At 41.8% G+C, this 27,654-nt stretch overlaps 1 protein-coding gene across 1 annotated transcript; it reads left to right on the top strand.

The window, feature by feature from the left end:
- The first annotated feature begins 432 nt into the window (after nt 1-432).
- Nucleotides 433-27,654, top strand: LOC139310159 (uncharacterized). Its single transcript, XM_070934320.1, has 16 exons — nt 433-867; nt 4,703-4,798; nt 4,894-5,112; nt 6,554-6,576; nt 7,157-7,272; nt 8,865-9,026; nt 11,715-11,879; nt 12,263-12,308; nt 12,500-12,660; nt 17,282-17,652; nt 18,193-18,303; nt 20,117-20,335; nt 20,819-20,841; nt 21,100-21,215; nt 22,885-23,022; nt 25,626-27,654. Exons 1-16 carry the CDS (start codon nt 466-468, stop codon nt 26,147-26,149), a joined length of 2,892 nt encoding a protein of 963 aa, XP_070790421.1. The 5' UTR covers nt 433-465; the 3' UTR covers nt 26,150-27,654.

Here is a 27,654-nt window from a genome sequence, read left to right as displayed (position 1 = left end):
TGCTTCTAGTCTTGCTAAATATTTACATAAAACCCTCATTACTAGAGGAGTGGTTTAACTCCTTTTATATTTCCTCTTTAGCCAGGAATCTGGAGTTCTGCCAATCAGCCCAAACAAAACCTCTTACAGATAGGGCTGGGGCCACTCTGACTTCTGATACATGAATCATCATTTCCAGCACTTCCTGCTACTTCTGTTCAATGATTTCTTTTCGGGATCTTGTTCGAGCCCAAAACACATGGCTCTGCACTTTCCATGTCAGATTTTAATTATTTAACTACTTTTCTCTCTCTTTTCTTCCCATGTGAAACTCTAAAGTCCAGAAGTTTCATTAATCTTGTTATTGTTTGTGTAAATCTTGCCGACATTTTTTTTTAGTGAAAGCAGTGAGAACATAGCACTGTTTCCTCAGCGGGATATCTAGCAACAGCGGCAGAAAGAAACTGTTTAGCACAGACAGCCATCATGTCCACAGAAGAATTGACAAGAAGACTTAAAGAAGAACTGATCTGCTCCATTTGTTTGGACTGTTTCCATGATCCAGTCTCCATACATTGTGGGCACACCTTCTGCCAAGCTTGCATTACCAAACACTGGGTTTTCATTAACAAAAAATATTTCCACTGTCCTAAGTGTAGAGCAACCAGCCGGAAAAGAATCCTAAAGCCCAACCGAGAGCTGGGAAACATTGCCAGAATTGTCCCAAAGCTGGACGAAACAAACAAACAAAAAGAAAAGACAAAAGAGGAGGTATGCCAGACGCACCAGGAACCACTGAAGCTTTTCTGTAAAAATGATCAAATGGCGATCTGTGTGGTGTGTGACAAATCGAAAGAGCACAAGGAGCATACGGTGTTTCCTGTGGAGGTAAGATCAAACAATGTTAGGTGGCATATTTGTTGCTGTGAGGGCTAAAATGTAGGCCACTTTTTCATGTATTCTTCATTTGCTGTTTGAGACTGACATGTTTGGTATACTAGCTTCATGGCTTTCTGCAGATTGGGAAAAAAATAGAGGTTGGTTGGTTGGTTGGCAGTTAGTAAATGAAGAATCAGTATATTTATTATTTATCACCATTCTACACTACTAATCTCACTTGTGACTGGGCAGTTTATAAATAAACATAATATTTATTAGGTTACATAATAAGTTAGTACAAATTAATATGCTGCTCATGGGGATAATTTGGTGAGGGGAGCAGTGGTGAAATCTAAAATTTGTTACTACTGGTTCTGTGAGCGTGGCTTGGTGGGGGGGTAATGTGACTGGGTGGGCGTGGCCAATTTTTTTTTAACTTTTAAAACCATTTTCTCTACAACCTCTTCACAAAGAGGTTGTAAAAAGATGCTTTCAAAAGGCTCTGACGATCCCAGCTGAGTTGCCTGATCGTCAGAGGCTTTTTTTCTTTTAAATGCCTCTGACGATCAGGCAACTCAACTTGGATCGTCAGAGGTTCCAACCTGAGTTGCCTGATTATCAGAGGCTTTTTTTCTTTTAAATGCCTCTGGCAATCCAAGCTGAGTTGCCTGATCGGCAGAGGCTTTTTTAAAAAGCTTCTGCCAATCAGGCAACTCAGTTTGGATCGTCAGAGGCATTTAAAAGAAAAAAAGCCTCTGATGATTGCGCGGCTCAGCTGGGCATGGGGGGGGCAGGGTTTTTGCTACCGGTTCTCCGAACCACCCGCCTCCATTGCTACCGGATCGGGCGAACCGGGAGCATTTCACCCCTGGAGGGGAGGACTCCAAACAGCCCTTCTTTGTGAGGAAGTTGATAGACAGGAACTGTCTTGCCATGTTATATAATTGCCAGATTACAGATTGCTAAACAGTTGTGTAATGATACTTTGGGTGCTTGGCAGCCCACCTGCACTTATGACCACAGTGGTGACTAACTCCCTCTACCCGCTTATCTCTTACCCATCTCTGCACTTTTGGCCACCCTGCACAGTGATACTCCTTGGAGGTGGTGGCAGCACTGGGATCAAAGGCCCAGGCTCTTCAGCAATCTCAGCCAGCTGCCACACCTGTTCCTCAGGGCATCTACTTTTGCTCTACTGCCAGAGCCAACCCCTGCTGCTCTGCTTTCTGCCAGTCCCATCATGGCCAGCTGACTTTCACCATCCTCTTCCTCCTGCTGACAGAATTTAGAACAGAATAGAATAACAGAGTTGGAAGGAACCTTGGAAGTCTTCTAGTCCAACCCCCTGCTTAGGCAGGAAACCCTACACCACTTCAGACAAATGGTTAATTTGTTGCTTGGAAAAGATGCCGTGAGCAACTTGGGATTGCATGATGAAGACATTTATCCATGGCAAAAGTTATGTTGACAGGAGAAGGAGAATATTACTTTCAAATTGGAATAGCTGAGGATGATGTTAATGCTGCCTTAGCTCTGTTTTGGAGACCAGACAAATGCCACGACATATGAACGTGGCAGGAAAAGCAAGAAAAAGCACCTATTTTTTCAGGGACATATATGGTACCCTAAGAAAGGGGCACATCAGGGGTGAAATGCTCCCGGTTCGAACTGGATCACCCGATCTGGTAGTGATGGAGGCGGGTGGTTCGGAGAACCAGTAGCAAAAATCCCTGCCCCCACCCCCATGCCCAGCTGAGCCGCACAATCTTCAGAGGCTTTTTTTTTTTTACTTTTAAAAGCATTTTTTCTACAACCTTTTTGGCTGAAAAAATGCTTTTAAAAGTAAAAAAAAAAAGCCTCTGATGATCGCGCGGCTCAGCTGGGATCATCAAAGGCTTTTAAAAGAAAAAAACCCTTTTTTTCTTTTAAATGCCTCTAACGATCAGTCAACTCAGCTTGGATCGTCAGAGGCATTTAAAAGAAAAAAACCCTTTTTTTCTTTTAAATGCCTCTGACGATCCAAACTGAGTTCGCCGAAGAGGTTATAGAAAAAATGGTTTTAAAAGTTTTTTTAAAAAGATTGGCCACGCCCACCCAGTCACATTACTCTCCCCACCAAGCCACGCCCACAGAACCGGTAGTAACAAATTTTAGATTTCACCACATGACTGTTAAATAGAGTTCTGCTCTGTTTTTCTTCTTTACATCTTCTTTGTATCTAACTAGAGACCTCAGTGCTGTGTTTTTTTTCACACATGGAACACCTAAAAAAATTAGCCAAGAGTGTCTGTTTAATGCCATATGAAAACACTCTTCAAAAGGCCAAAGCAAGCAACTACAGCCTGTGCTTGTGATCTGCAGCAAAACAGGACAGGCCTTTTTTTGTTTTATCATTTTTGCTGCCAAAAGCTTCTTCAAATGATCTTGGGGATTCTAGTTTTGAGATAAGGTAGATCAAATTTTCCCGCAGTCGCTCTTGGTCTTCGATAATCTCCCAGGTGTTGGCAATCTTGGCTGGTGGATTTCAAGAACTGAACTTTAGAATAGGCTTGACTGTTCATAGTTAAAGTTAATGATTTATGCCTTAGCGGGTTTATAGTTTCCATGTTATTCTTGAAAGTTGGACATTGAGAGTGTTTAAGTCTGGAGTGCAGATATATTGCAATAGTGACTGGTTTAATCTTAAATGTGCTAGAATAGATGGAAGACTCAGCTCAGGAATAATTAGCTGGATTAAGATGCTCCACATAGGGAGGGTAAGGGTTGTTAAAGATTCATTTTGTAGGTATCTAAGACGGGTGGGTTCTAAATTTTTTTACTACCGGTTCTGTGGGCGTGGCTTATTTTGTGGGTGTGGCTTAGATGTCATGTGACTGGGTGGGCGTGGCTATGTGTATAGGGACTACTCAGAGGGCTGAAATGAGTCATTTCTGGAAGGTCCTCGCACTTACGACCAGTCCTCGCACTTACAACCTGACTCATTTGTATGCTTTTAACACTGATCAGCTGTAGGGCGGCCCTTTGAAGCAAGAGTTTAAACAGTTTTTTTCCCTCTAGCCATCAGCTGGGACTCAGGAGGCAGTAATAGATTGGGGGTGGGACCAAATAAAAGGTAAGAATAACATGGGGGGTGGGAGGGCGGGGGGGGGAACCGATTCGGTGACGGCATATCGTCACTGCTACCGGCTCCGCCGAACCGGACCAAACCGGGAGGAACTCATCACTGATCTAAGACTACAAGGTCAGGGGTGGGTTCTACTTACCTTTACTACTGGTTCGTATTGCGCCCGCATGCGCAGATCACCTATGACCGTGATGGCAAACCTATGGCACGCATGAGCATATATCTGTGGGCACGCGAGCATTGCCCTAGCTCAGCTCCAGCACACATGCGTGTGCTGGACAGCTAATTTTCTGGCCTTCTGGGCCCACTGGAAGTCGGGAAACGGGCCGTTTCCAGCCTCTGGAGGGCCTCCGGGGGGTGGGGAGGCCGTTTTCGCCCTCCCCAGGCTCCAAGAAAGCCTCTGGAGCCTGGGGAGGGTAAAAAAACAGGCCTACTGGGCCCACCTTGCCATTGCATGCCAAAAGTGTGGGTCGCGCGTGGGGTGGGGCACATTGAATTATGGGTGTAGGCACGCTTGCTCACGACCCTCCCGCACTCCCCCGCTTTTGGCACGTGATGGCAAAAAGGTTAGCCATCACTGACCTATGATGATGTCCAGGTCAGTGGGCGGAGCCTCCCACCGTTTTTACTACCAGTTCTTGTGAACCGGTCCAAACCGGGGGCAACCCACCACTGCACAAGGTATAATAAATAAATCAAATACTGTTCTTCTTTATTTAGCAAGAATTCCAGGACCAACTGATATTTTTGAAGACAAAAAGAGGAGAACTTGTTAAATTTCAGGCAATGAATACAGCGAGGAACGAAGAAGCCCTGGTAGGTTCTTCAATTTATCTACTGGCAAACTGGAATTTGTCCTCAGTCTGTCTTTTAGAGCAGTAACCATGTTTCCCTGCTGGAATTTATTGCAGAATACAATCGGTGCTGGGATTCAGAAAACGTCGTTGGCCTTTAAGCAGATTTATCAATCCCTTGAGGAACAGAGGCAGCTGCTGCTGGCCCAGTGGCACTCACTCCAGACAGCAGTTAAGGAACATAATGCCACAATTTCAGAGGAAATTTTTTGCCTGGATAGCCTTATCACTATGGCAGAAGAGAGATGGCCAACAGTAGAGGTTGAGTTTTTACAGGTTAGAAAGTTGACATTATTTTCTTCCGAGGTAAATAAGGGTTATCTTACTGAAGATGTGGTGGGACAATAGCTCTAGGGTACTGTATTTTTCGGAGTATAAGACGCACCTTTTTCCCCCCTAAAAAATTGGGGTGAAAATTTAGGTGCGTCTTATACACCGAATGTAGCCCCGCCCGTCCACTGGCTCCCACCCTTTGGCCTCTGCCTCCCAGCAGTTACCTCCTTGCACCAAGAAGAAACAGCTCCTTTCAGCTTCAGCACAGCCTAATTAGCACAAGTTGATTGGATCTGCCTCCCGACTCTCAGCTGTTTTGCCTGGGCCTCTGCTGCTTGCTGCAAAGAGGTAAATTGCTAGAGCAGATTTTTTTTTCTTGTGCTAATCAAGCTATGCTGAAAACAAAAATGAAAGTAAAGCAAAAATGAAAGTGGCTGTTTGCTTCAACAAAGCAAAATTGCTGGGAGGCAGAGGCAGATTTCTTTTTCTTGTTTTCCTCACCAAAAAAGATAGGTAAGTCTTATAGTCCGGTGCGTCTTATACTCCGAAAAATACGATAGTTCTTGAAATTTAGGGAACAAGAAACAGACAGTCCTCTTTTTATGGTAGATCTCTTTCCCAAACTAGTCCCACTAGATGTATTGGTTTTGCATATTCCTAGCAGCATGACCAGGAAGGTGGCTTGGGGGGGAGGCAAAATTAGATAAAAGTAGCTTAACAAAGTCATTGCTTCCCATGTGGGATACCTGTGAGAGAGGCTCATAAAGTGATATATGTCAGGAACAACTCAAAGAAGTAGTGCAAGATCAGAAGATGTGGAGAGACCAGGCCCATAGAATTGTCAAAAGTCAGATGCAACTAAATAGATAACATCATCATCATATGGTAGAAAAAAATTGGCTTCCTCTCCCATATTTCTGATGCGAGGCTGGATTCACACATTGTTTTGACTAATGATTGTGGTTTTTAGATTATGATTGACAATGTTATGGCTTGTTCTATAAACTATGGTTAAAACCAGACAGTTAATGTGCTATGTGCTAATGAAAATAGACACTGATCTTTGAAATGGCATCATCTACATAAAAGAATGTATCAGAAAGGCTTATGGCGGTGTTTCTCAGCCCTGGCAATTTTAAGATGGGTGGGCCTCAACTCTTAGAATTCCCAAGCAAGCATTGAACAGTTGTGGTCCATCCATCTTAAAGCTGCCAAATTTGAAAGCAGTGGCTTCGGGGAATGTGAGAACAAAATCAAAGGAGGCTTTGCAGGCTCAATAGTCACTGCATGCTGAAGATCTGTTAAAAGATAAACGAGAAACCACATCCTGGGGAAAAATGGAATGTCTAGGAAGAGAGCTAGAGACTCCAAATCACATGGCAATATTTCGTTGTAGACTCTTTATTACGTAATGCTAAAATACTTCTTATCTTTCCTTTCCCAGGAGATGCAGACTGCATCAATGAGGTATTTGACTTTTTTATCTTTGATTTGTGCTGAATGATCTAAGAAATGCAAGAGTATAAATCCACGGGTAAAAATTGTGTAGCCCGATAAACTTTCCCTAAAACCCAGCTCCTCATCTGTATTCGGCCTGACCTAGTATTCAGCCTTCTCCAAATACTCTATAATATCTTTGACCAAGCAGCAAGTTTACCCCTTGATCAGTGGTGGGGTTCAAATTTTTTTACTACCGGTTCTGTGGGCGTGGCTTGGTGGGTGTGACATGGCTTGGTGGGCGTGGCTTGGTGGGCAAGGCAGGGGAAGGTTACTGCAAAATCCCCATTTCCTCCTGAACAGCTGGGACTCTGGAGGCAGAGAATAGATGGGGGCGGGGCCAGTCAGAAATTTTACTACTAGTTCTCCGAACTACTCAAAAATCCCTCTACCGGTTCTCTAGAACTGGTCAGAACCCGCTGAAACCCACCTCTGCCCTTGATGCTTTATGACTTCAGGGCAAAAATGATACCAATGGTCTGTATAGGCCTCTTTCACCTTAAAATCGTCCACCTGATCTTCATATACAAATGTTTCCTTCGTATTTTAGGTTAAATCAAAAGAAGTTTCAAGGGTTAGATGATTTTCTTCCTGAAATGGAAAAATGGCTTGCTTCTCAAACAAGACATAATGAGGTTGTCACACATACTTTGTGGAAATTCAAAGGTATGAGCTTAGCTGATATTTAAATTTAAATTTAGGATCAAGTTTTTAAACTGAGAGATACAGTCCATGCAGTTGGAACAGAAAGGAACCTTACATGCATGCTCCTAAAAGTATTGATTTGTTTTGCTATACTCTAGTTCCTGTTTCTGAAGATAGCATATATGTTTTGAAAGATGTGAGTCCTGCCTTCCTATCACAAGAACCTTCAAAGCAGCCTGAAACACTACATTAAAACAGGAGCTAGGGCAAAAGAGAGAATGAGAAACAGAAGGTGAATAACAGCAGTCCAAGCAATACAAGAAGTTTCTATTGAGGCTTAATTAGAGCAGAAAATATTGACAAGATGCATGAGTGATTGATCTGAAGCTTGGGTCTATACATTGCTTTCAGCCGCAATGTAGTTTAACACATGAGAACCCAGCCAATAATGATTGTTAAGGTCTAATGGTTTTTTTTATTATTATTATTTTTCAATTTATATACCGCCCTTCTCCCTGAGGACTCAGGGCAGTGCACAGCCAGAATTAAAAACATGAAATACAAATATTAAAAACAATTAAAATCTATATAAATTTGCCCCAAAATTTAAAAAACCACAAACCAATTAAACATTTAAAAATTTTAAAAACTTTCTTCCTAAGCCAGCCCGGCTTGCTGGAAAAAGTGGGTTTTAAGGGCACGGCGGAAGGCACTGAGGTTTTGGATTCTCCTTATCTCTGGGGGCAGCTGATTCCAGAGGGTAGGTGCCCCCACAGAGAAGGCTCTCCCCCTGGGGGTCACCAGTCTACATTGTTTGGCTGATGGCACCCTGAGGAGGCCCTCTCTGTGGGAGCGCACGGGTCGCTGGGAGGTCGTCGGTAGCAGCAGGCGGTCTCGAAGATAGCTAGGCCCTATGCCATGGAGCGCTTTAAAGGTGATAACCAACACCTTGAAGCGCACCCGGAAAACCACCGGGAGTCAGTGCAGCTCGCGCAGGAACGGTGTTACATGGGAGCGCCATGCTGCTCCCATCACTACCCGCGCTGCTGCGTTCTGGACCAGCTGGAGCCTCCGGGTGCTCCTCAAGGGGAGCCCCATGTAGAGAGCATTGCAGTAGTCAAGGCGAGAGGTGACGAGGGCGGGCCAAGGACTCGCCCCCAATAGTCAGTGATGGAGTCAACTGACTATATCGGGTTAAAGCACCAGACTAGAAACCAAGAAACCTTAGGTATGAAAGCCGACTGTGTGACTTTGGGCCAGTCTCCCTTCTACACAGGATTGCTGTTGTGGAGAAAATAGGAGGACGAAGGTGTATTAGGTATGTTTGCCATCTTGAGTTATTTATACAAATAACTTTTGTATAAATACGATTGCTAACAGGGTGGTGTGTTTTGCTCTTTTTGTTTCCTTTTTGTTTTTTTTGAGTTGTCTCTTGAATGTTACGTAGATGTTGTCTGTCTCTATGTGCCTATTGATAGCTGATTTGTCTGAGTGCCAGGCTTCTAGGAATTCTCTAGGCTTTTGAGATTTGGCTTGGTGTATTATATATATATTATATAGATATATTAACCCCCTGCCCCTGTTTACTCTTGGATTTTTTTTGTTTCCACCAGATGATCTAACACCTGTTAGGAAGAAGGAAGATTTGAGCTTTATTGAAAAAAAGAGGAAATCAGAAGACGAAACAGCCAATGATGCTTTTGATTATAGCCCAGAGAGCAGAATGCATTCCTCATCATCTCAGCAGCCTGATAAAAGAGCACCAGTAGGAGATAGTAAGTGCAGGACAATGGTTTCTCTCTGTATTTTGTCCAACTTTCTCAGTTTTCATTAAAAAAAACACAACACACACAAACGTACCTTTGATATAAAAAAGGGGTACAAAGGCTAAGTTTCCCATTTTTGTTATGTCCCCTTCCCTCTTCAACTTAGTGTGATTGTGTATGGTAATAATATCTTCAGACATTAGCAGTTGATACTATTACCGTGTTTCCCCGAAATAAGTGCTTGGCCTTATTTTTGGGGATGTCTTATTATTTTGGGGCACATGGAGCAAGATGGGGCTCTTCTTGCCGTCTTACCTGATTTCCAGCTCTCTCTCCCTAATCCTAACCAGAGGAAATGGCGGGGACCAACTGCGCATGCATTTAAATATTTTCAGGGAGGGCTTATTTTCAGGGGGATGCTTATTTTACCAAGAGCCTTGGTAGTACAGTGGTCTAAAGCACCCTGTTATTAAGACCAGCTGCCTGCAATTACTGCAGGTTCAAATCTCGCCAGGCTCAAGGTTGACTCAGCCTTCCATCCTTTCTAACGTAGGTAAATTGAGGACCCAGTTATGGGGGCAATAAGCTGACTTTGTATAAATATACAAAAGGATGAAGGCTATTGCTTATTGCTTAGCACATTGTAAGCCGCCCTGAGTTTCCGGAGAAGGGCGGCATATAAATCAAATTAAAAAAAAAAAAATTAGTGCATGTGCTCAAAAACCCGATTGGGCTTATTATCAGGGGATGTCTTATTTTAGGGGAAACAGGGTATTGAAAACTGGTATGAAGGAAATATTTTAATCTCCTTAAATATTGAGACCAGAGTTTACAGGAAAAAAAAGTCATAATAATTAGCTCTCAGTGGGGCTTTGGGTGCTGCAAAATAAATCCATAAGTTTCTACCTACTTTCTAATGCTCTTTTGTCTCTTTTTTGACTAGTTAACATGAAGAAACATCAAAAACCATCTCAGTGTCCACTATCCTAGCTGGAATTATGTACAAATTTTTGTAGCGATTTTTCAGCAGAAGCAACACTTCCACTGTACTAGCTTCTATAATCAGATGATGTCAAAAAAGCCCAGTGATCAGTTGATATTGCTGATAGTTCTCTTTGATGTATCCTTGCAAAGTGTCCATGGAGATTCTCAGTCAGGGTTGTCCCAAAAGTGCTTTTTCAAGAGGCAATTGGACTTTCTGATTTTTCTTTGAAGACATTTCACTTCCCATCCAAGAAGATTCTTCAGCTCTGACTGGATGGTGAGGAAGACTCTTTGCAGACAGCTAGTCATTTGCCTCCTTTTAACCTTCTTTCATTGAGGAATTGGAGCTGTGCTTTCTGAAGGATGTTTTCCGCTGAGTCCCTTCACTGTTGAAGACAGGCGCAGCCTGTTGGGGGATGAGTCTATCCTGTCTGCGTCTCAGACTGAAGCGAAAATATTTCCTGTAATCTGCAATTTTTCTGGAAATCCATTCATATTCCCTCACCATTTGAAGGGGGAATCATCCCAAAGCATATCGCTAAATATCTATGGAGATTCTCAGTCATCCAGGTCATGACAGGTGGGGACCCAAAGAAACGTCTTCAAAGAAAAACCAGAAAGTCCAGTTGCCTCTTGAAAAAGCAACTTTGGGATATCCATGCAAAGCCAAACAACATGCTTGGACTAAATTCAGTAATTGTTAAAACTCACTTGCTGTCCTAAACCAGCTTACTTTAAGAAAAGTGAGTCTGATCATGTGGTGACCTGCTTTACAACCATCATCAAAACTTACAACTGTAATAGGCAGGCTTCATTACGCTTGAAAGTCAAGGACTACCTGTACATCAGAAGAACAGGCTGGTTTGGTTTTTATGAGCAGCTTAATAAGAACTATGAATCCCAGTAAAAATGTGTATTTGTATACAGTCCATTATAGACACAGAGATACACTAGCAAGCAAACCAAATGTACACACCAAAACAAAGAATACTATTCTCCTTTATCAGATGCATGAACAGCAGCAATGTGTGGAAAGGATGGAATTGGAATTAAAGGAGAAAAGGAAGTCATGTTTATGTAGTTAGATTTGACCTGGATTAATGGAAGGGGTAAGGAACTGCAGTGGACAGAGGTGGGAGGTGTAGAGAAAGCGAGAGTTATATACATATATGAGATATAGGTGGATGGATGGGTGGATGGATAGATGACAGATAGACAGACAGGCAGACAAACAGATACTATATGTATGCATATTGCATCAGTTCCAGAAGAGAGTAGGCTTTACTGTCTACTTATATAGCTTGTCTTGTCAATGTTGGTGGAAGTGTTCTTGATAGTTCCTTGATTAGGCAGTTGTTTACTGGTAGCTTGTTTGTCTAAATTAGTACTTTCTTGATTGGGGTATTGTTGATTTCTTGATTGTTGGTGGAGTGTTAATATTGGTGTTAATCTCTGGTCATCTGGTGTTGATTGCTAACAGGGTGGTGTGTTTTGCTCTTTTTGTTTCCTTTTTGGTTTTTTTATTGTCTCTTTCAAATGTTACGTAGATGTTGTCTATCTCTATGTGCCTATTGATAGCTGATTTGTCTGAGTGCCAGGCTTCTAGGAATTCTCTAGGCTTTTGAGATTTGGCTTGGTGTATTATATATATATTATATAGATATATTAACCCCCTGCTCCTGTTTACTGTTGGATTTTTTTTGTTTCCACCAGATGTTCTAACACCTGTTAGGAAGAAGGAAGATTTGAGCTCTCTTATTGAAAAAAAGAGGAAATCAGAAGACGAAATAGCCAATGATGCTTTTGATTATAGCCCAGAGAGCAGAATGCATTCCTCATCATCTCAGCAGCCTGATAAAAGAGCACCAGTAGGAGATAGTAAGTGTATGACAATGGTTTCTCTCTGTATTTTGTCCAACTTTCTCAGTTTTCATTTTTTTAAAAAAAGAAAAAAATCTTACAAATGTTCCTTTGATATAAACAAGGGGTACAAAGGCTAAATTCCCCATTTTTGTTATGCCCTCATCCCTCTTCAGCTTAGTGTGATTGCCTATGGTAATTATATCTGCAGACATTAGCAGCTGATACTATTATTGAAAGCTGGTATGAAGGAAATATTTTTATCTCCTTAAGTATTGGGACCAGAGTCTACAGGGAAAAAAAACATAATAATCAGCTTTCAGCGGGGCTTCAGGTGCTGCAAAATAAATCCATAAGTTTCTGCCTACTTTGTAATGCTCTTTTGTCTCTTTTTTGATTAGTTAACATGAAGAAACGTCAAAAATCATCTCAGTGTCCACTATCCTAGCTGGAATTATGTACAAATTTTTGTAGCGATTTTTCAGCAGAAGCAACACTTCCACTGTACTAGCTTCTATAATCAGATGATGTCAAAAAAGCCCAGTGATCAGTTGATATTGCTGATAGTTCTCTTTGATGTATCCTTGCAAAGTGTCCATGGAGATTCTCAGTCATGCAGATCATGGTTGTCCCAAAAGTGCTTTTTCAAGAGGCAACTGGATTTTCTGGTTTTTCTTTGAAGATGTTTTGCTTCTCATCCAAGACTTATCTCCTCAGCTGGCACACCTCCAGTCATTTGCAATGGGCCACCGGCCCCTGCGTCTCACACCCTTCAACACGGCCCATTCGCAGAAAGAGGGTTCATCCTGGGTGTTCTGCCGCCCCCCCACCCCCGGTGACAGTTAGCCCCCAACCAATCAGCTAGAGGGGGTGTAATAGAAATCTAGTGAAAGGAGAGAGGTGTAAAAGAATTTGCCAAAATGCCTTCCTCCCCGCTCTCCCCCCCTCCTCTCTCCCCCCCCCCATACAGGGAAGAACAGTTGGTTTACTCAGAAGTAAGTCTCACTAAATTCAATGCTAGGATTGCAGTGTGAAATATTTGAATTTGAAATCACCTAGTATTTCAAATGGAACAGTTTGTTTACTTGGCGCAGTGGTTAGGGTGCATTACTGCAGCTACTTCAGCTGACTGCTAGTTCAGCAGATCAAATCTCACCAAGGCTCAAGGTTGACTCAGCCTTCCATCCTTCCGAGGTGGGTAAAATGAGGACCCAGATTGTTAGGGGGCAATATGCTATTTAGTATACTGTCTTTGATGTAAGCCGCCCAGAGTCCTCGGAGAGTGGGCGGCATAAAAATATGACTAATAAAATAAAATAAAATAAAACTCTTTAGAGGACAATTAATAGAAATTCAGCTAAAGGGGAGAGGTGTAAACATTTGCCAAAATGCCTTCCTCCCCACCCCACCCCCGGCCATCCTTGAAAGCATATTTAGACTCCTTGGATGCATCGGGAAAGGTTACACTTGGGAGGAAAGGGATGAAGAATTGCCTTCAATTAGATTTTGACCTGCCCAGGCAGGTTCTGTCTTGGACAAATGGCATTTTAGCAACTTTACCTGGCTGGGTGTCTTTTTAAGAGTCATAAAAGAGTTCAGACAGGGACGCTGTTATTGAGCGGGTGTAACTCAGTTTTTTCAGTGCTGTTTTAACTTAAAACCGTCACTAAATGAACTGTTTTAAGTTGGGGACCACCTGTATTATGCAACTCTCCCCAAACAGGTCAGCTCTTATCCAAGCTACTTTTGAGCATAGGTTTAGCATTACTTTGAAATAACACCAAAACTGCGTATAAAAGTGACTTTAGTTTGTTTTGTGCAGTCACTTGGACTGAGTTTAGTGGCGTTTCAGAATACTGCTAATCCAGTATAGCACTTTCCCACAGTAGCGCTCAACCAGTATCTCAATGAAAGTTTGTTTTTATATACCGGTAGTCGGTGAAAAATCATAACAAATTTGACCATTGCAAAAACAAAAGACTGATAGAAACAAGGGCTCCTGTTCAAAATGAGAGTCTATTCTATAGAGTTAGAATAAAAAAAAAAGCATTAAAAACATTTAAATATTGTTTCTTTATAGATTTTTTTTTCTTAAAAGTACTGCAGTCAATACAATTCTTTAATTACGGCTCACCTTCTATTCTTCAATAAAGATTACCTATTACGAATTTTGGGGAATTTGTCTTATTCATTCATGTCCTACTTATCAGATGATCTCAAAAAAAGCCCAGTGATCAGTTGATATTCCTGATAGTTCTCTTTGATGTATCCATTCAAAGCCAAACAACGTGTTTGGACTAAATTTAGTAATCGTTAAAAGTCACCTGCTGTCCTAAGTCAATTTACCTTAAGAAAAGTGATTGATGATTGTTTTCCTGCTAGCTGCCGAATTGGGTTAGTAAAGGTGAGAGATGTCATAGGAATCTACCTGCCATTGATATGCAATGTTCTCTAGAACAGAGGTTCCCTGACCCCCGAGCTGCAGAACCGTACCAGTCCGCAGCCTGTTAGGAACCAGGCCGCGCAAATGAGCAAAGCTTCATCTGCACATGTGTGAGATCTGGGTAAAGTGCAAAAAAACTCGCGCCCCCCCCCACCTCCAGTCCATGGAAAGATTGCCTTCCATGAAACTAGGCCTTGGTGTCAGAAAAGGTTATTCTTATATCCATTCTGATGATGGATATAAAAACAGAAGACAATAAGAAGGGGTTTAATATAGAATAGAAGGGAAAATTGGAATCTGGTTAAAATTAGAGATGAAAATGAAGGGTAAAATTGGTAAAAAAAATAGATGAAAATGAACACTATGGCAAAAAGGAGGTATAGAAACGGTAATTTTAGTTGTAAAGATTAAAAATTGTTTAAATTTGTTAACCGGCCAAATACTCTGATCAGCAAAAATACATTGTATGTTTGTGTGTGTGTATGTGTAAAAAATAAAGAAAAACTTTTTACAAAAAAAAAAAAAAGAACTTTGTTAGGAGAGAAAGCAAGAAATTCCTAGACTGGATAATTCAGAAATGGTGTTAAAAGGCATTGCAGTATTTTTGTGGAGAAAACCAGAAATCAAACCTAATGTTACCTTGTTGCACAACTGATAAAACTACACAAGTCACATCTGCTTTTGCATTTGATTCCTTAATGCATCTGCTCTGATATTTTTCTTCTGTTAACAATGAACATTCATATTCACTGCTTGCATTTAGGCCTCATTTGGCTGTTCAGGATAATTTATCTTAAACTCTTTGTGCTTTAGCAAACTTTGCAGTTCTTCCAGGCCTCCTGATATATCATCTTGTGGGATAGGTACTGTTATTTGTGTGTATACATTCTTAGACATTGATTGCCATTACTATGTAGGAATTAAAAAAATGCATTTCTAATTCCACATTTTTAGAGAAGCTCTTAAGCAGGAATCTGTTTACTATTCCTGAAGAGTAATGCCCTTGACATAAATTTATATCTCAGTTTTAACTATATTAAGCCAATGTTATCTGTCTTCAGTTGCAAAAAGTTAGCTAAGCTGGGGTTTTGTATATTCCTTAAATGCAAAGTCTTCTTTCAGTTGTGGCAGTCCCAAATCTGAGCAGTTAAAAAGGATCTTCTAAGGGACGTCATAGGTCTATAGGCTGTAGCACGGGTGTCAAACTCGCCGCATCACATTGCCGTCACATGACGTTTTGTGACGCTGGGATGGGTGTGGCCTGTGTGTGACGCATCCAGCCCACAGGCCACCAGTTTGAGACCTCTGGGCTATAACATATGATATGGCACCAATTCAAGTCTACATAAATTTGGGGTATAGTCTAAAGCGTTAATGTCGAGCCGGCTGAGAATTAAGTTTTGTTCCACCTTTTCATATTACTTTGTACAATAAAAGTATTGGTGAAAAACCAAAAATACACAACATTCTATATCAGGATCACTGCCCCAAAGCAAAGGACCCACTGATGAGTTAAATAAATAAAGTCAAGAAGTTGGTCATTCTGCTTTCAGCAAAGTTAGCCCTCCTGCAGCACCATGCCCACAAGCCAGCTGGGCTACATTTCTGGGCCTAACTCAAAATTACAAGCTTGAATTCCTTCTTGCCACAAAATGTGTGTGTTTGGAATCAGTTCAACTTCTTTTTCATAGCCTGCAGGGGCTTAATTTTTTCAAGCATGCTCTGGAGATGCCTTTCTAATGAACCCCCGAGAATGGAAGAAAATGACACATCCAGGCAGAAAGAGAAATTGCAGATTCTCCTATAGAAAGTAGCAAGAAAACAAGTCTTCTGAGACAGCGGAGTAACCAGGTTTTGTCTTCCCTGCCAGGAAAGTTTCAAAAATCCTATTTTATTTATGAAATTCATATGCTGCCCATCTTACTGTCAGAATGACTAATCCATCCACCGTGGACATAATTTCTATCAAACTTGCATTGTCTAGTGCAAGTAGCCCTTGTTTAGTGACTGCCTTATTTAGCAGCCTTTTGAAGTTATAATGGTGATGGACAAAATAAATAAATAAATAAACTTTATTGTCATTGTATGTGTATATATGGTATACACATACAACGAAATTTACTTGACACCCAAAGACCAGGTCCCACACACATACTCCCCAAACATACTCCCACCCACAATTCCCCACCCCTAAACCACCCAAACATCCACACAATAGACCAAGTAACACTGTCCAACAGCTCACTGATGGTGGCCCTTTAGTTCATTGTTGAGTGCAATTATAGCTCTGGGATAAAAACTATTCAGAAAACGTGTGGTCCGAGTTTTAATTGTTCTGTATCTTCTGCCAGAAGGCAACAGTCCAAAAAGATTGTAAGCAGGATGGGAAGAGTCTCTGAGAATGTTATGCAACTTTACAACCAATCCTCACATTTATGACTTCTGCAGATCTGTCTGAAGATCATAAGCACAGTTGTGTCTGTGTCATAAATATACATGTGGGTATAAGCCTGTAGAGATTCTCAATCATCCAGGTCATGGTTGTCCCAACTGGATTCTTCTTCTTTCTTCTTTCTTCTTTCTTCTTCTTTCTTCTTCTCCTTCTCCTTTCTCCTCCTCCTCCTCCTCCTCCTTCCTTCCTCCTCCTCCTCCCTCTTCCTCCTCCTCCTTCTCCTCCTCTTCCTCCTCCCTCTTCCTCCTCCTCCTTCTCTCTCTCTTTCTCAACGAAATTTAATTTTAATGCCGATCACTGACAAGAAAATTATTCTAAGTTGTCCAGTTGCCCACTGCGCACCGTTTCTCTGACATCCTTCAAATAGGGGCTAATATTTAGCACACGCTTTCCGTGCCGTTCACACACACCAGAGGGACCCATCCACCAATCAGACGCGAGAGGCTCGGGAAACGACTCCTCCCATCGCCCAGGTTGGTTGCAGAGGAAAACGAAAGTTATCTAGGAAATTTTGGGCGTTTTGAATGCGAAACGCTGCTCTTCGACCCATCCACCGCCGTTTTCGACCTCCGGAGGGTTGCAGTTGGAGCTGGTTGGAGGCGGAGGCCCCTGCCCAGGTGTTGTTGCTCGTCCAGAGCATGGGGGATCTGGGGAGACCCTGCTCTGGGTTTCAGAACAGCCCTGAAAAACGAACCTCCGAGTCCAGGACGTCGGAAGGGCTGCATCTGCAAGCAATCGAAGGGTTGTGGGGAGAAGCCCTCTGTGAAAAACATGGGGAGCCCCTCAAGGTTTTCTGTAGGGAGGACTGCGCCTTCATCTGTTTGGTATGCGACAAATCCAAGAAGCACCAAGGCCACCTGGTACTTCCCGTCGAGGAGGCAGCTCAAGATTACAGGGTAACAAACAAATTCACTTTTGCTGGCCTAGATGGGGCGGACGCTGCCACTCTTCCCTGTTTTGAGGTGGTGGACTTCTGCCTTGCTTGAGAGCCCTCCTTCTGAACTTGTGCGTTGATTGGATACTTCTAAAAATCTGGCATGGCACAATACGCTTAATTCTTGAGCAACACTATTACTGTATATGTGCTGTACAACCCAACCACCATATTATGGCTTAATGCGATGGTGATGGCAGCAGCTGGATTTCCCAGGACTACCTGTATTCCAGAGTATGTCTAGGGTACTTTGCAAACCCAGTTTAATTATTCTAGCTTTTCCCCCCTGAAGAAATCTAGATTGATGCCCCTTTTTACTTACTCTTTTCATGTATTCAAATTATGTTTATACTTTTACCTGTTATCTTATATATGCTTGACAAATAAACTTATGATTATGATTCGAATTGGTGTCCTAGAATTGGTTCCTTCAGTCCCCCAATAAAATCAGCTTCCAAAGTGATTTAGCATTTCAATAATTGTTGGGGAATAATCCTAACAGATTTTGTTTGTTCAGAAAGAGATCCAGATCAAGCTACAGAAACTGAAGCTGGGGAGAACGGCTGCTGAAGGATCAAAGCAGACTCAGGAGAAGCAAACGGCTGTGTATTTGGTAGGTAATTTGTTCATATACAGTACTAAGGAAAATTGTAGCAGTTTCTCTTCCCTGAAATACATTCCCAACTTTGTTGTACATTTCGTAAAATAAAAGAGTTTTATTTTGAGTGTCTGAAAAATAATCATGAACAATTTTTGTCCACTAATGCAGGTTTATAGCCTATAGTTGCATTATTTTATTTTTATTTATTATTTTACTTTATTATTGTTGTTGTTGTTATTATTTTATTTTGCATTTGTGACATCATGGCTTAGCAGTTAAAGACACTGAGTTTGACAGCTGGAAAGCTGACAGCCCAGGTTCAAGACCTGAGCTCTGCAACTGGGTGAGCTCCCGTTCCCTGCCTCAGTTCTTGCCCACCTAGCAGTTTGAAAACACATGAATGCAAGTAGATGAAGAGTTACCACTTCAGTGGGAAGATAACAGCATTCTGTGTGCCTTTGGTGCATAGCCGAGCTCTCCACATGACCACGGAAAATATATTTGGACAATGCTGGCTTCCTCAGCCAAGAAACGGAGGTCAGCTCTGCACCCTAGAGTTGGATAGGACTGGACAGGGAAACCTTTATCTTTTCTTTTCTTTCCATTTTACATCTTGTCTTTCCATTAGGAAAGGTGGTTTGCTTGAGTTTTCATCCTGTGAAGTAGGTGAGGCTCTAGTGACTGATTCACCCAAATGAGTTTTGTAAATGTGTAGGAACTTGACCCTGAGTCCTTGGTATCGCATTCTAACCAAGGGGTGCTTGTCTTTCCAGTTCAATGTAATTGTAATATGTGTCTCTCTCCCCATGGGGAGAACAGAAATCTGCTTAATCGTCCCCCTCCCCCCATGCATTCAGGCACATAGAGGTAGTCCTTGTTTAACAATCAGTCATTTTACGACCATTTGACTTTTCAACAGCCATAGGTCAGGTGCTTTATGGCTTATGATGCCCCTCCACCCTGCGTTCATGTGACTGCTTGTTTGGCAGGCCAGCATTACAACTGGTCAGAGAACATTCTGCAGTAACATAACTGATTTGTAATGTTTTTTGCTGATCTCTGGCAATAAACACTCATTCAAATGAATGACTTCTCTTAATAGCCATAGCGTTCACTTAACAACTATTGTGAAAAGGGCTGGAAAAATTACTTTTGGTCACATGGGTGCCTCGACTTCCAACCACAAAGTCTTACAACCTAATTCTGGGCTCAGTTATGGTTATAAGCTGAGGGCTATCTGTAATGATAGGTATTAGCAATATATTGACCAATTTAGTATTATTTAATAATAGCAAATTATTAAATATTGAATTTAATATTTTTCATATTTAATAATATTTGAGCAGCGGCTCAGTGGCTAAGACGCTGAGCCCTGTCGATCGAAAGGTCGGCATTCAGCAGTTCGAATCCCTAGTGTCGTGTAATGGGTTGAACTCCCATTACTTGTCCTAGCTTCTGCCAACCTAGCAGTTCGAAAGCATGTAAAAAATGCAAGTAGAAAAATAGGGACCAACTTTGGTGGGAAGGTGACATTGTTCCTTGCGCCTTTGGCATTTAGTCATGCACATGACCATGGAGACGTCTTCAGACAGTGCTGGCTCTTTGGCTTTGAAATGGAGGTGAGCACTGCCCCCTAGAGTCGGGAACGACTAGCACATATGTACGAGGGGAACCTTTACTTTCACTTTTAATAATAGCAATATTGTGATATGGTGGCAATGCTCCCCAACATGACATAATATGCTGGTGCTGAAGTATATGGTTAATTATACAGAAACAACCTTTGTCTTGTTGACTTTTTATTTTCTTTCTCTGTCGACTGCAGGAAGACATCAAAGCAGAGAGAAGAAAGATTGTGCAGGCGTCCCAGGAACTCCGCTTGTTTCTAGAAGAGCAGGAAAGTGGCCTCTTGGCTCGGTTGAGTGACCTGGAGAAGCAACAAGATGAAAGTAGCACCAGACTTTCAAACAACATTTCTTTTCTCAGTGACCTAATCTGTGAGCTAGAGAAGCACTGTCAGAGGCCTGCGGGTGAATTTTTACAGGTGGACATTCTAAGGTGGTTTTTTTTAAAAACATAGATTGTTGAGGCTGTTTCTCCCTGAACCTAAGCATCTATGCAAATTCACAAAGCAGATTATCATCTTTGCAAAGATGCTTATGTGGCAAAACAATGATGATAATCTGCGTTGTGAATTCAGTCATAATTTCAGTAGGAATTTGTGACACTGGATTTTCCCAGAATCCTCCTGACAGATGTTCTTTCTTTACATAATAAATCCAGGGAGGTAGAGCTTCGAACCAGACCTCTTTCTCCTCAGTGGAATATTTCTAGGCATTTTAGGAGGAATTTTGCTTTTAGGAACCCCTTCTTGCTTCAGATTATCTCCTTTAGGTCCCTTGGTTATATGCTATTTTTTTTCTTAAAAAAGAAAAAAAGAAACTTGTGAAATCCTCCTGAACAAAATTGTTCTCTGATAATTTTTTTCCTCTTTACAAAGTAACTCAAATGTCTCTGGTTTCTCTAGGATATCAAGGAAACTTTAAGCAGGTATGTGATTTATAATTTTTTGGGGCTAATAATGAATTTGAATGGTTACAGATCTTTTTTTAAAAAAAATCTTTATGCTCCTCTGTGAGCTCTGTCTAGCAGAGAGGAAATCCCTATTCTTTCTTTTAAAAAGGCCAGAATAATTTGAAGACAGTCTGCCTGTTCTTCTGATTTTTCTCTTACCAGATGCTTGGAGGCAGCCAGACATCAAGGGAAACCACAGAACTAAAATAGTTTGGGATTTCTCTGATTTCCTAGGTGTGAAAAGGGTGAGCTTCTTTGCTTCCAAGAGAAACCTGTTAACCCGGAAAAAGATCTCAGGGCCATCTCTCAGCAAAGTGGTCTATTAATGGAAAACTTCGAGAAATTTAGAGGTACGGAAGCTATATAAGAAATACACATTTCTGTAATTGTAGGGTAAACCTTGTTCATATGAAATGTTCTCCTCCAAATAGGGAAAAAGTAGAGAGGGTGGAAAGAAGGAATAGGTTAATTCTTAGGGCTTGCTCTAGATTCGATGAGAATTTCTACTTCCATGAATACTGAAAGAAGTTATGGAGGAATAACAGAAGTATTTACATTGAAATGTCCATCTCACATCGTCCCAAAGTATTATGATAATGTTGAGGGCAGTGTTTCTCAACCTTGGCAACTTTAAGATGTGTGGACTTCAGCTCCCAGCCAACAAGATAGCTGGGAAATTCTGGGAGTTGAAGTCTACAGTTCTTAAAATTCCCAAGGTTGAGAAACATTGGTTGAGGGTATTATGGAAAATTTAAATGGCAACTCCTGATATTGACTTACCATTACCCAAGACGTTTTGCAAAAGGTCCATTTTATGGATGGATCTGCTGTTTCGACTGTGAAAATGCTGTTTTAAGCATTTCAGTACTGTTCTTAGCCTGCAAGAAAGAGTTTTGACGCTTGTTTTATACTCAGAATATATCCAAGAAAAATATTTTGCTCAACCTGAGAACTAACTCCTTGAAAAAGATGATTGGAACAGCAATTACAAGAAAAAGAGAAATTCTAAAAGAGGAGTGGGTCCACGGTAGCCATCTCCTTGAGGATGATTTATGAGGTCTTGTTATACTTGGGGAAACAGGAGATTGTACATGTCTTACTAATGATCTTGTGGCAAGCATGTGGCAAGATGTTGTGCAAACAAATCTCAATTTTCAATTTTCCTTTTCTGGAGCAGAGACAGAAAAAATTAAAGCCAATCCACATGTTGCTGAATTAAACTTCCCAGCAGCATTACCCAGCATGGCCAGTGATGGGAAATGCTGGGAGTCACAGGTATCCCCACTTCAGCTCTGGAGCATGGTTTGTGGGATTATGCTATCTTTAAACAAGAAGTTTAAAGACATGCGCGGGGCTCCCGATGCCACATTTGATTCTTAATTCCATTCCCCAAACAGCTAACAATATCTTCTGAAGAACTCTGGTAATTTTTTGAGCAGAAATTCTCTGAATCTTTCTAATTTTTAGATTCTTTCTAGGCCTTTATAAGGGGACGCGGTGGCTCAGTGGCTAAGACGCTGAGCTTGTCAATCGAAAGGTTAGCAGTTCAGCGGTTCAAATCCCTAGTGCCGTGTAACGGGGTGAGCTCCCGTTACTTGTCCCAGCTTCTGCCAACCTAGCAGTTCAAAAGCACGTTAAAAAATGCAAGTAGAAAAATAGGGACCACCTTTGGCGGGAAGGTAACAGCACTCTGTGCGCCTTTGGCGTTTAGTCATGCCAGCCACATGACCACGGAGACATCTTCAGACATCACTGGCTCTTCGGCTTTGAAACAGGGATGAGCAGCGCCCCCTAGAGTCAGGAACGACTAACACATATGTGCGAGGGGAACCTTTACCTTTACCTTTTAGGCCTCTATGGAGATAGATTTTTAAACTCTTCCCACTGGGAATGATGGATGGATTGATGGATGGATGGACAGACAAACGTGTGTGTGTGTGTGTGTGTGTGTAAAAAATGCAAATTCTCCAGTGTGCTCTTGATAGCAGGACCAAATCTTCACCCTTTTCTCTTGTCTAGAATCACTGATGGACGAATTGCCGAAAAGCAAGATCCAAAGGCTTAATGCTGTCCTCCTGAGTCAGACTGATCAGCCTGATCAGCCCCAGACTCTCTGGCCAGGATTGCACAACGATGGCCTGAGAGCAGACAAGAAAGGTGATGCTGCTATCTTTTCTTAATTTGGTTTTTTTTCCCCCCTTCACTCTTGCATACCTTTGGAACTTGCAACTTGGGTAGGATTAAAAGTTTGCTGCTTCTAAATTTTGGAGAATCTTCATGTTGTAGAGATGCTCCCTGCAATGCTGCTTTTCAGTAACATGGCCTGTGGTGGGATTCAAAGTTTTTTACGACCGGTTCTGTGGGTGTGGCTTGGTGGGCGTGGCAGGAGAAGGATACTGTAAAATCTCCATTCCCACCCAACTCCAGGGAAAGGTTACTGCAAAATCCTCATTTTCTCTTGATCAGGTGGGACTTGGGAGGCAGAGAATAGATGGGGGCGGAGCCAGTGGTGGGATTCAAGTAATTTAACAACCGGTTCTCTGCCCTAATGATTTCTTCCAACAGCCAGTTCACCAAACTGCTCAGAAAGTTAACAACCGGTTCTCCCGAAGTGGTGCGAACTGGCTGAATCCCACCACTGGGCGGAGCCAGTCAGAGGTGGTATTTACCGGTTCTCCAAACTACTCAAAATTTCCGCTACCGGTTCTCCAGAACTGGTCAGAACCTGCTGAAACCCACCTCTGAACATGCCCCCCCCCCCGGCAATGAGACCCTACCTTTGAATGATGCAGTGGCATGAAGTCAAGTGACTGGATGGGCTCCTTGCAAAGAGGAGGCTAGGCGTGCTTTGAGTATTAACTAAAAGACGCTGTTTCTTGCAAAGCTAAATACATTTCTTTACAGGTAAATGAGCACACACTGTGCCTGGCCCCAAGGCAGGCTTCATTGGGAACTGCCAGATCTGGAACTTGATGTAGAAAGCCTCTGATAGCTTAAGGCCATGCTTAATATATCTTTGGGAGGAGCTGGAAATGACCCGGCTTGTATCACACTTTGAGTCAGCTTTTCTAGGGAAAGTTTAAGGTGGTTAAGAAACAGAAGGATGAAGTTACTGATTTCTTTGTTGTTAAGTTTATTTCTGTGTTGTGCTTAACACTATGAAGCTGCAGGAGTGATTTGTATGTATTTCCTACTTTAAAGGGTAAGCAATTTAAAAAGTAGGCCTATTTAACAGTGGTGAAATCCAATTTTTTTTACTACCGGTTCTGTGGGCATGGCTTGGTGGCATGATGTGGCTTGGTAGTCATGGCAGGGGAAGGATACTGCAAAATCTCCATTTCCTCCCCTCCTGGGGGAAGGATATTGCAAAATCTCCATTCCCACCCCACTCTGGGGCCAGCCAGGGGTGATATTTGCCGGTTCTCCCAACTACTCAAAATTTCCGCTGCCGGTTCTCCAGAACCTGTCAGAACCTGCTGGATTTCACCCCTGCTATTTAGTCAAGGGGTTAAGGCACCAGGCTAAAAATAGGGAGACTGTGAGTTCTAGTCCTGCCTTAGACACTTGGGTAGCCTTGGGTCTCTCACTCTCTCAGCCCAACTCACCTCACACAGTGATCGTTGTGGGGAAAATAAGAGGAGGAAAGAGTATTAGGTGTATTTACCGCTTTTCAGATAGTCCTCGACTTTCAACCATTCAGTTAGTGACCATTTGAAGTTAAACACACCCTGAAAAAGAGAGTTGCAACCCTGATTCAAAGTTCTGACATCTGTCCTTACATATCACATCACCATATTTTGGACACTCAGCAACTGGCTCCCATCTATGGCCATTTGCAGCCACATGTTTGTGATTTATGACGTTTTAACCGACATTTGCTTCCAGTATCCAAAAAAATGCCCCATAACGAAAAATAGGTTCATTTAATGACTATGGCATTTGCTTAACAACTGCTGCGTTTGTTTAATGATCATGCAAGAATTGTAAAATTGGGTGCGGTCACAAGTTATGACCCACTTTACAACTGAAATTGCAGGCTCAATTACGGCTGTAAGTCAATGACTATATCTGTTTATAAAAATAATAAAGGCAGGATAAAAAAAAATCTTTAAAAATCACATGGTTTATTTTTCGCAGAATAGAATAGAAATAGAAAGAATGGAATGGAATGGAATGGAATGGAATGGAATGGAATGGAATGGAATGGAATGGAATGGAATGGAATAGAATAGAATAGAATAGAATAGAATAGAATAGAATAGAATAGAATAGAATAGAATAGAATAGAATAGAATAGAATAATGGATTGGAATAGGAATGGAACACTTATTGTCACTTTAAATATACCCTAATCAGTATACATTAAAATGAAATTTCATTGCATACAGCTCTCATAGGCTCACCACCTCCAATATACACTACATAAACATGACTAAATAAATAAATACAAAATTATGCATATACCCACATATATTATTTGACTTGCAGAAGGGTTGCAGGAGCCTCACCCTGCTTAAGAGATGATTGAGAGAAAGATTAGAAGATGCAGAGGTCAGTAGGTGATATCCAAAATGACAACCGCATGCCAAGATTGTGCGGTTGATACTGAGGCTAAGCTGTTGGGCAAATGAACACTCACTGTTGCGTGTGAGCATTTGCGTGGCTTTCCTGGCAGGAAACAGCGGTTTGGATTAATTGGATAATTGAGAAGTCAGGTTGGAGCCGAGAAGACACCATTACCCTTTCTCTCTTTCTCTCAGTCTCCCCAGTCAGCGTGACCTTAGATCCACGTACGGCCAATCCCCATCTCTTCCTCTCCTTGGATCAGAAGACAGTCACGCACCTGGATCAAGCACAGGCCTTGCTGGACATTCCTGAGAGATTTGATGCCGAGTTCTTTGTGCTGGGCTGCGAAAGCTTCTGCTCTGGGAAGCACTCCTGGGTGGTGAACGTCGAGCAGGGGCAGAACTGGGCCATTGGCATCGCCCAGGAGTCTGTGAGGAGGAAGGGGAGCCTCAGCCTCAACCCACAGCAAGGCATTTGGGCAGTACAGCAGTGCTGGGGCCAGATGCAAGCCCTGACTTCTCGCTGGACTACCCTGTTTCTGCTCAGGAAGCCCAAAAGGATCAGAGTACATCTGGATTACGAGGGAGGGTGGGTGGCCTTTTTCGACGCAGAGCTGGATGCTCCCATTTTTACTTTTCCACCTACCTCGTTCAAGCAAGAGAGGATTCACCCTTGGTTCTGGGTGGCATCTGGATCTCAGCTCACTTTATGCCCCTGAGATTATTCCAGGCATTTGGGATTTCAGCAATTTGAGTAATCTTGTAGAATATTCAGTGTTGGGTTGCTCCCGGTTCGGTCCGGTTCTTGCGAACCGGTAGTAATGGCGGTGGTAGGCTCCGCCCACCTGCCCTGATGTCATCACTGATGATCGCATGCGCAGAACCCGTTGCGAACTGATAGTGAAGTGGAACCCACCCCTGATAATATGGGACATAAAGCAGCAATGTGACAATGGAACTACTTTGGTTAACTGTGTCAGCAGACAAATGATTACTTTTTGAATTTTTAGTGAAGCATTAAAAGTCACTGAAAGCGCCACTCAGGGATATATTTTAATGGAAGGAGTTGCAATTGTATAAAAGGGCTTTTGACTAGCAGAAAGTTCTGATGGAAGGGGAAAAAAATAGCAATTTGAAAATTCTTACATAGTTGGACACACTTATCTCCCAGGAGAGATAATACCACTCTGTAGCAGAGTGCCATACCACTCTGTAGCAGAGTGCAAAATAAAATAAATGTGCTGGAGTGGATGCCTAGTCAAAATACAAAACATATGTTTCTAGTCCTCATGGCTGCGCTTTGGAAAAATTGCGAGATGGCAGTTTTAATTAAGAATTTAGAATCAAACTGATGGCTACCTGTCTTTTTGGCAAATCTGAAGTCAAAGCCTTCAACAGAAATTTCTGGGACATTGTAGATAATTTATATACCCATCTCCCCTTCCTCATGTATTGGGGGCAGAAGAGCTTTGTGTCTTGAAACTCCTACATCCTTCCCCTCCACTCATTTTCTTCTGCTGTAGAGGCTTCCTATATCTATTCCAATGCTGAGATTTCTGTGTGAAGTAAATTGCATCTCAACTACTAGTAGAATTTGCTTTGTTTTTTTCTACCTATTTCTAGGAAGTTATCTCCACATTGAGTTGGAAATAACATGTAAATTTTAAAAATGAATCATGCAAACAAATACAATCATATATCCATTTATGTGAGGCTATTCCATTGCACAATGCATATATTCGGGCTGTACTGCCATACAGCTGATGGGAGTTTTCTGGTTACAACGTTTAACATTTTTTGTTAACTAATCTGGCACACAGACATACTTACTTTAAAACAAAAATCCATGTCACCACTGTGAATAACACCAAATTGCTTCAAAACAGCTACTTGTGCTTCATTTTGCAGTGTTGATTCACTATTATTTGAATGACTATTTTTGTATTGCCTTGATCTAAAAACATGGAACGGAAAATGGAGGAGGAAGGGAAGAAATATTGTGTACTGCACAGTTTATATATTGCAACATCTCTTTCTAAAGAGGGTCTTCTATAAGACCAATAAAAATTCAGATGCATCGTCACTGGTTTCATACATCAAGTAATGAGTAAGAAAGGCTGACCTATCTTAAGTGCAAAATACAGTGCAATAGAGTAAGGTTTGGATTTTGCAACAGATAATTTAATCCATGAGATAAAATCATAAACATATATATTCAAAACAA

The sequence above is a fragment of the Pituophis catenifer genome, unplaced genomic scaffold, assembly GCF_029215685.1.
Source record: "Pituophis catenifer annectens isolate HBS135680 unplaced genomic scaffold, rPitCat1.0.hap2 SCAF_2, whole genome shotgun sequence".
Classification (NCBI taxonomy): domain Eukaryota; kingdom Metazoa; phylum Chordata; class Lepidosauria; order Squamata; family Colubridae; genus Pituophis; species Pituophis catenifer.
The sequence above is the reverse complement of the archived record's forward strand: the minus strand, read 5'-3'. Positions and strand labels throughout refer to the sequence as shown.

Coding starts and splice junctions, on each gene's coding strand:
- LOC139310159 (XM_070934320.1), top strand. CDS start 466: ATGTCCACAGAAGAATTGACAAGAAGACTTAAAGAAGAACTGATCTGC. Junction 9,027..11,714: donor AAGAGCACCAGTAGGAGATA/GTAAGTGCAGGA, acceptor TGTTTCCACCAG/ATGTTCTAACACCTGTTAGG. Junction 12,661..17,281: donor GGCCCATTCGCAGAAAGAGG/GTTCATCCTGGG, acceptor GGGCGTTTTGAA/TGCGAAACGCTGCTCTTCGA.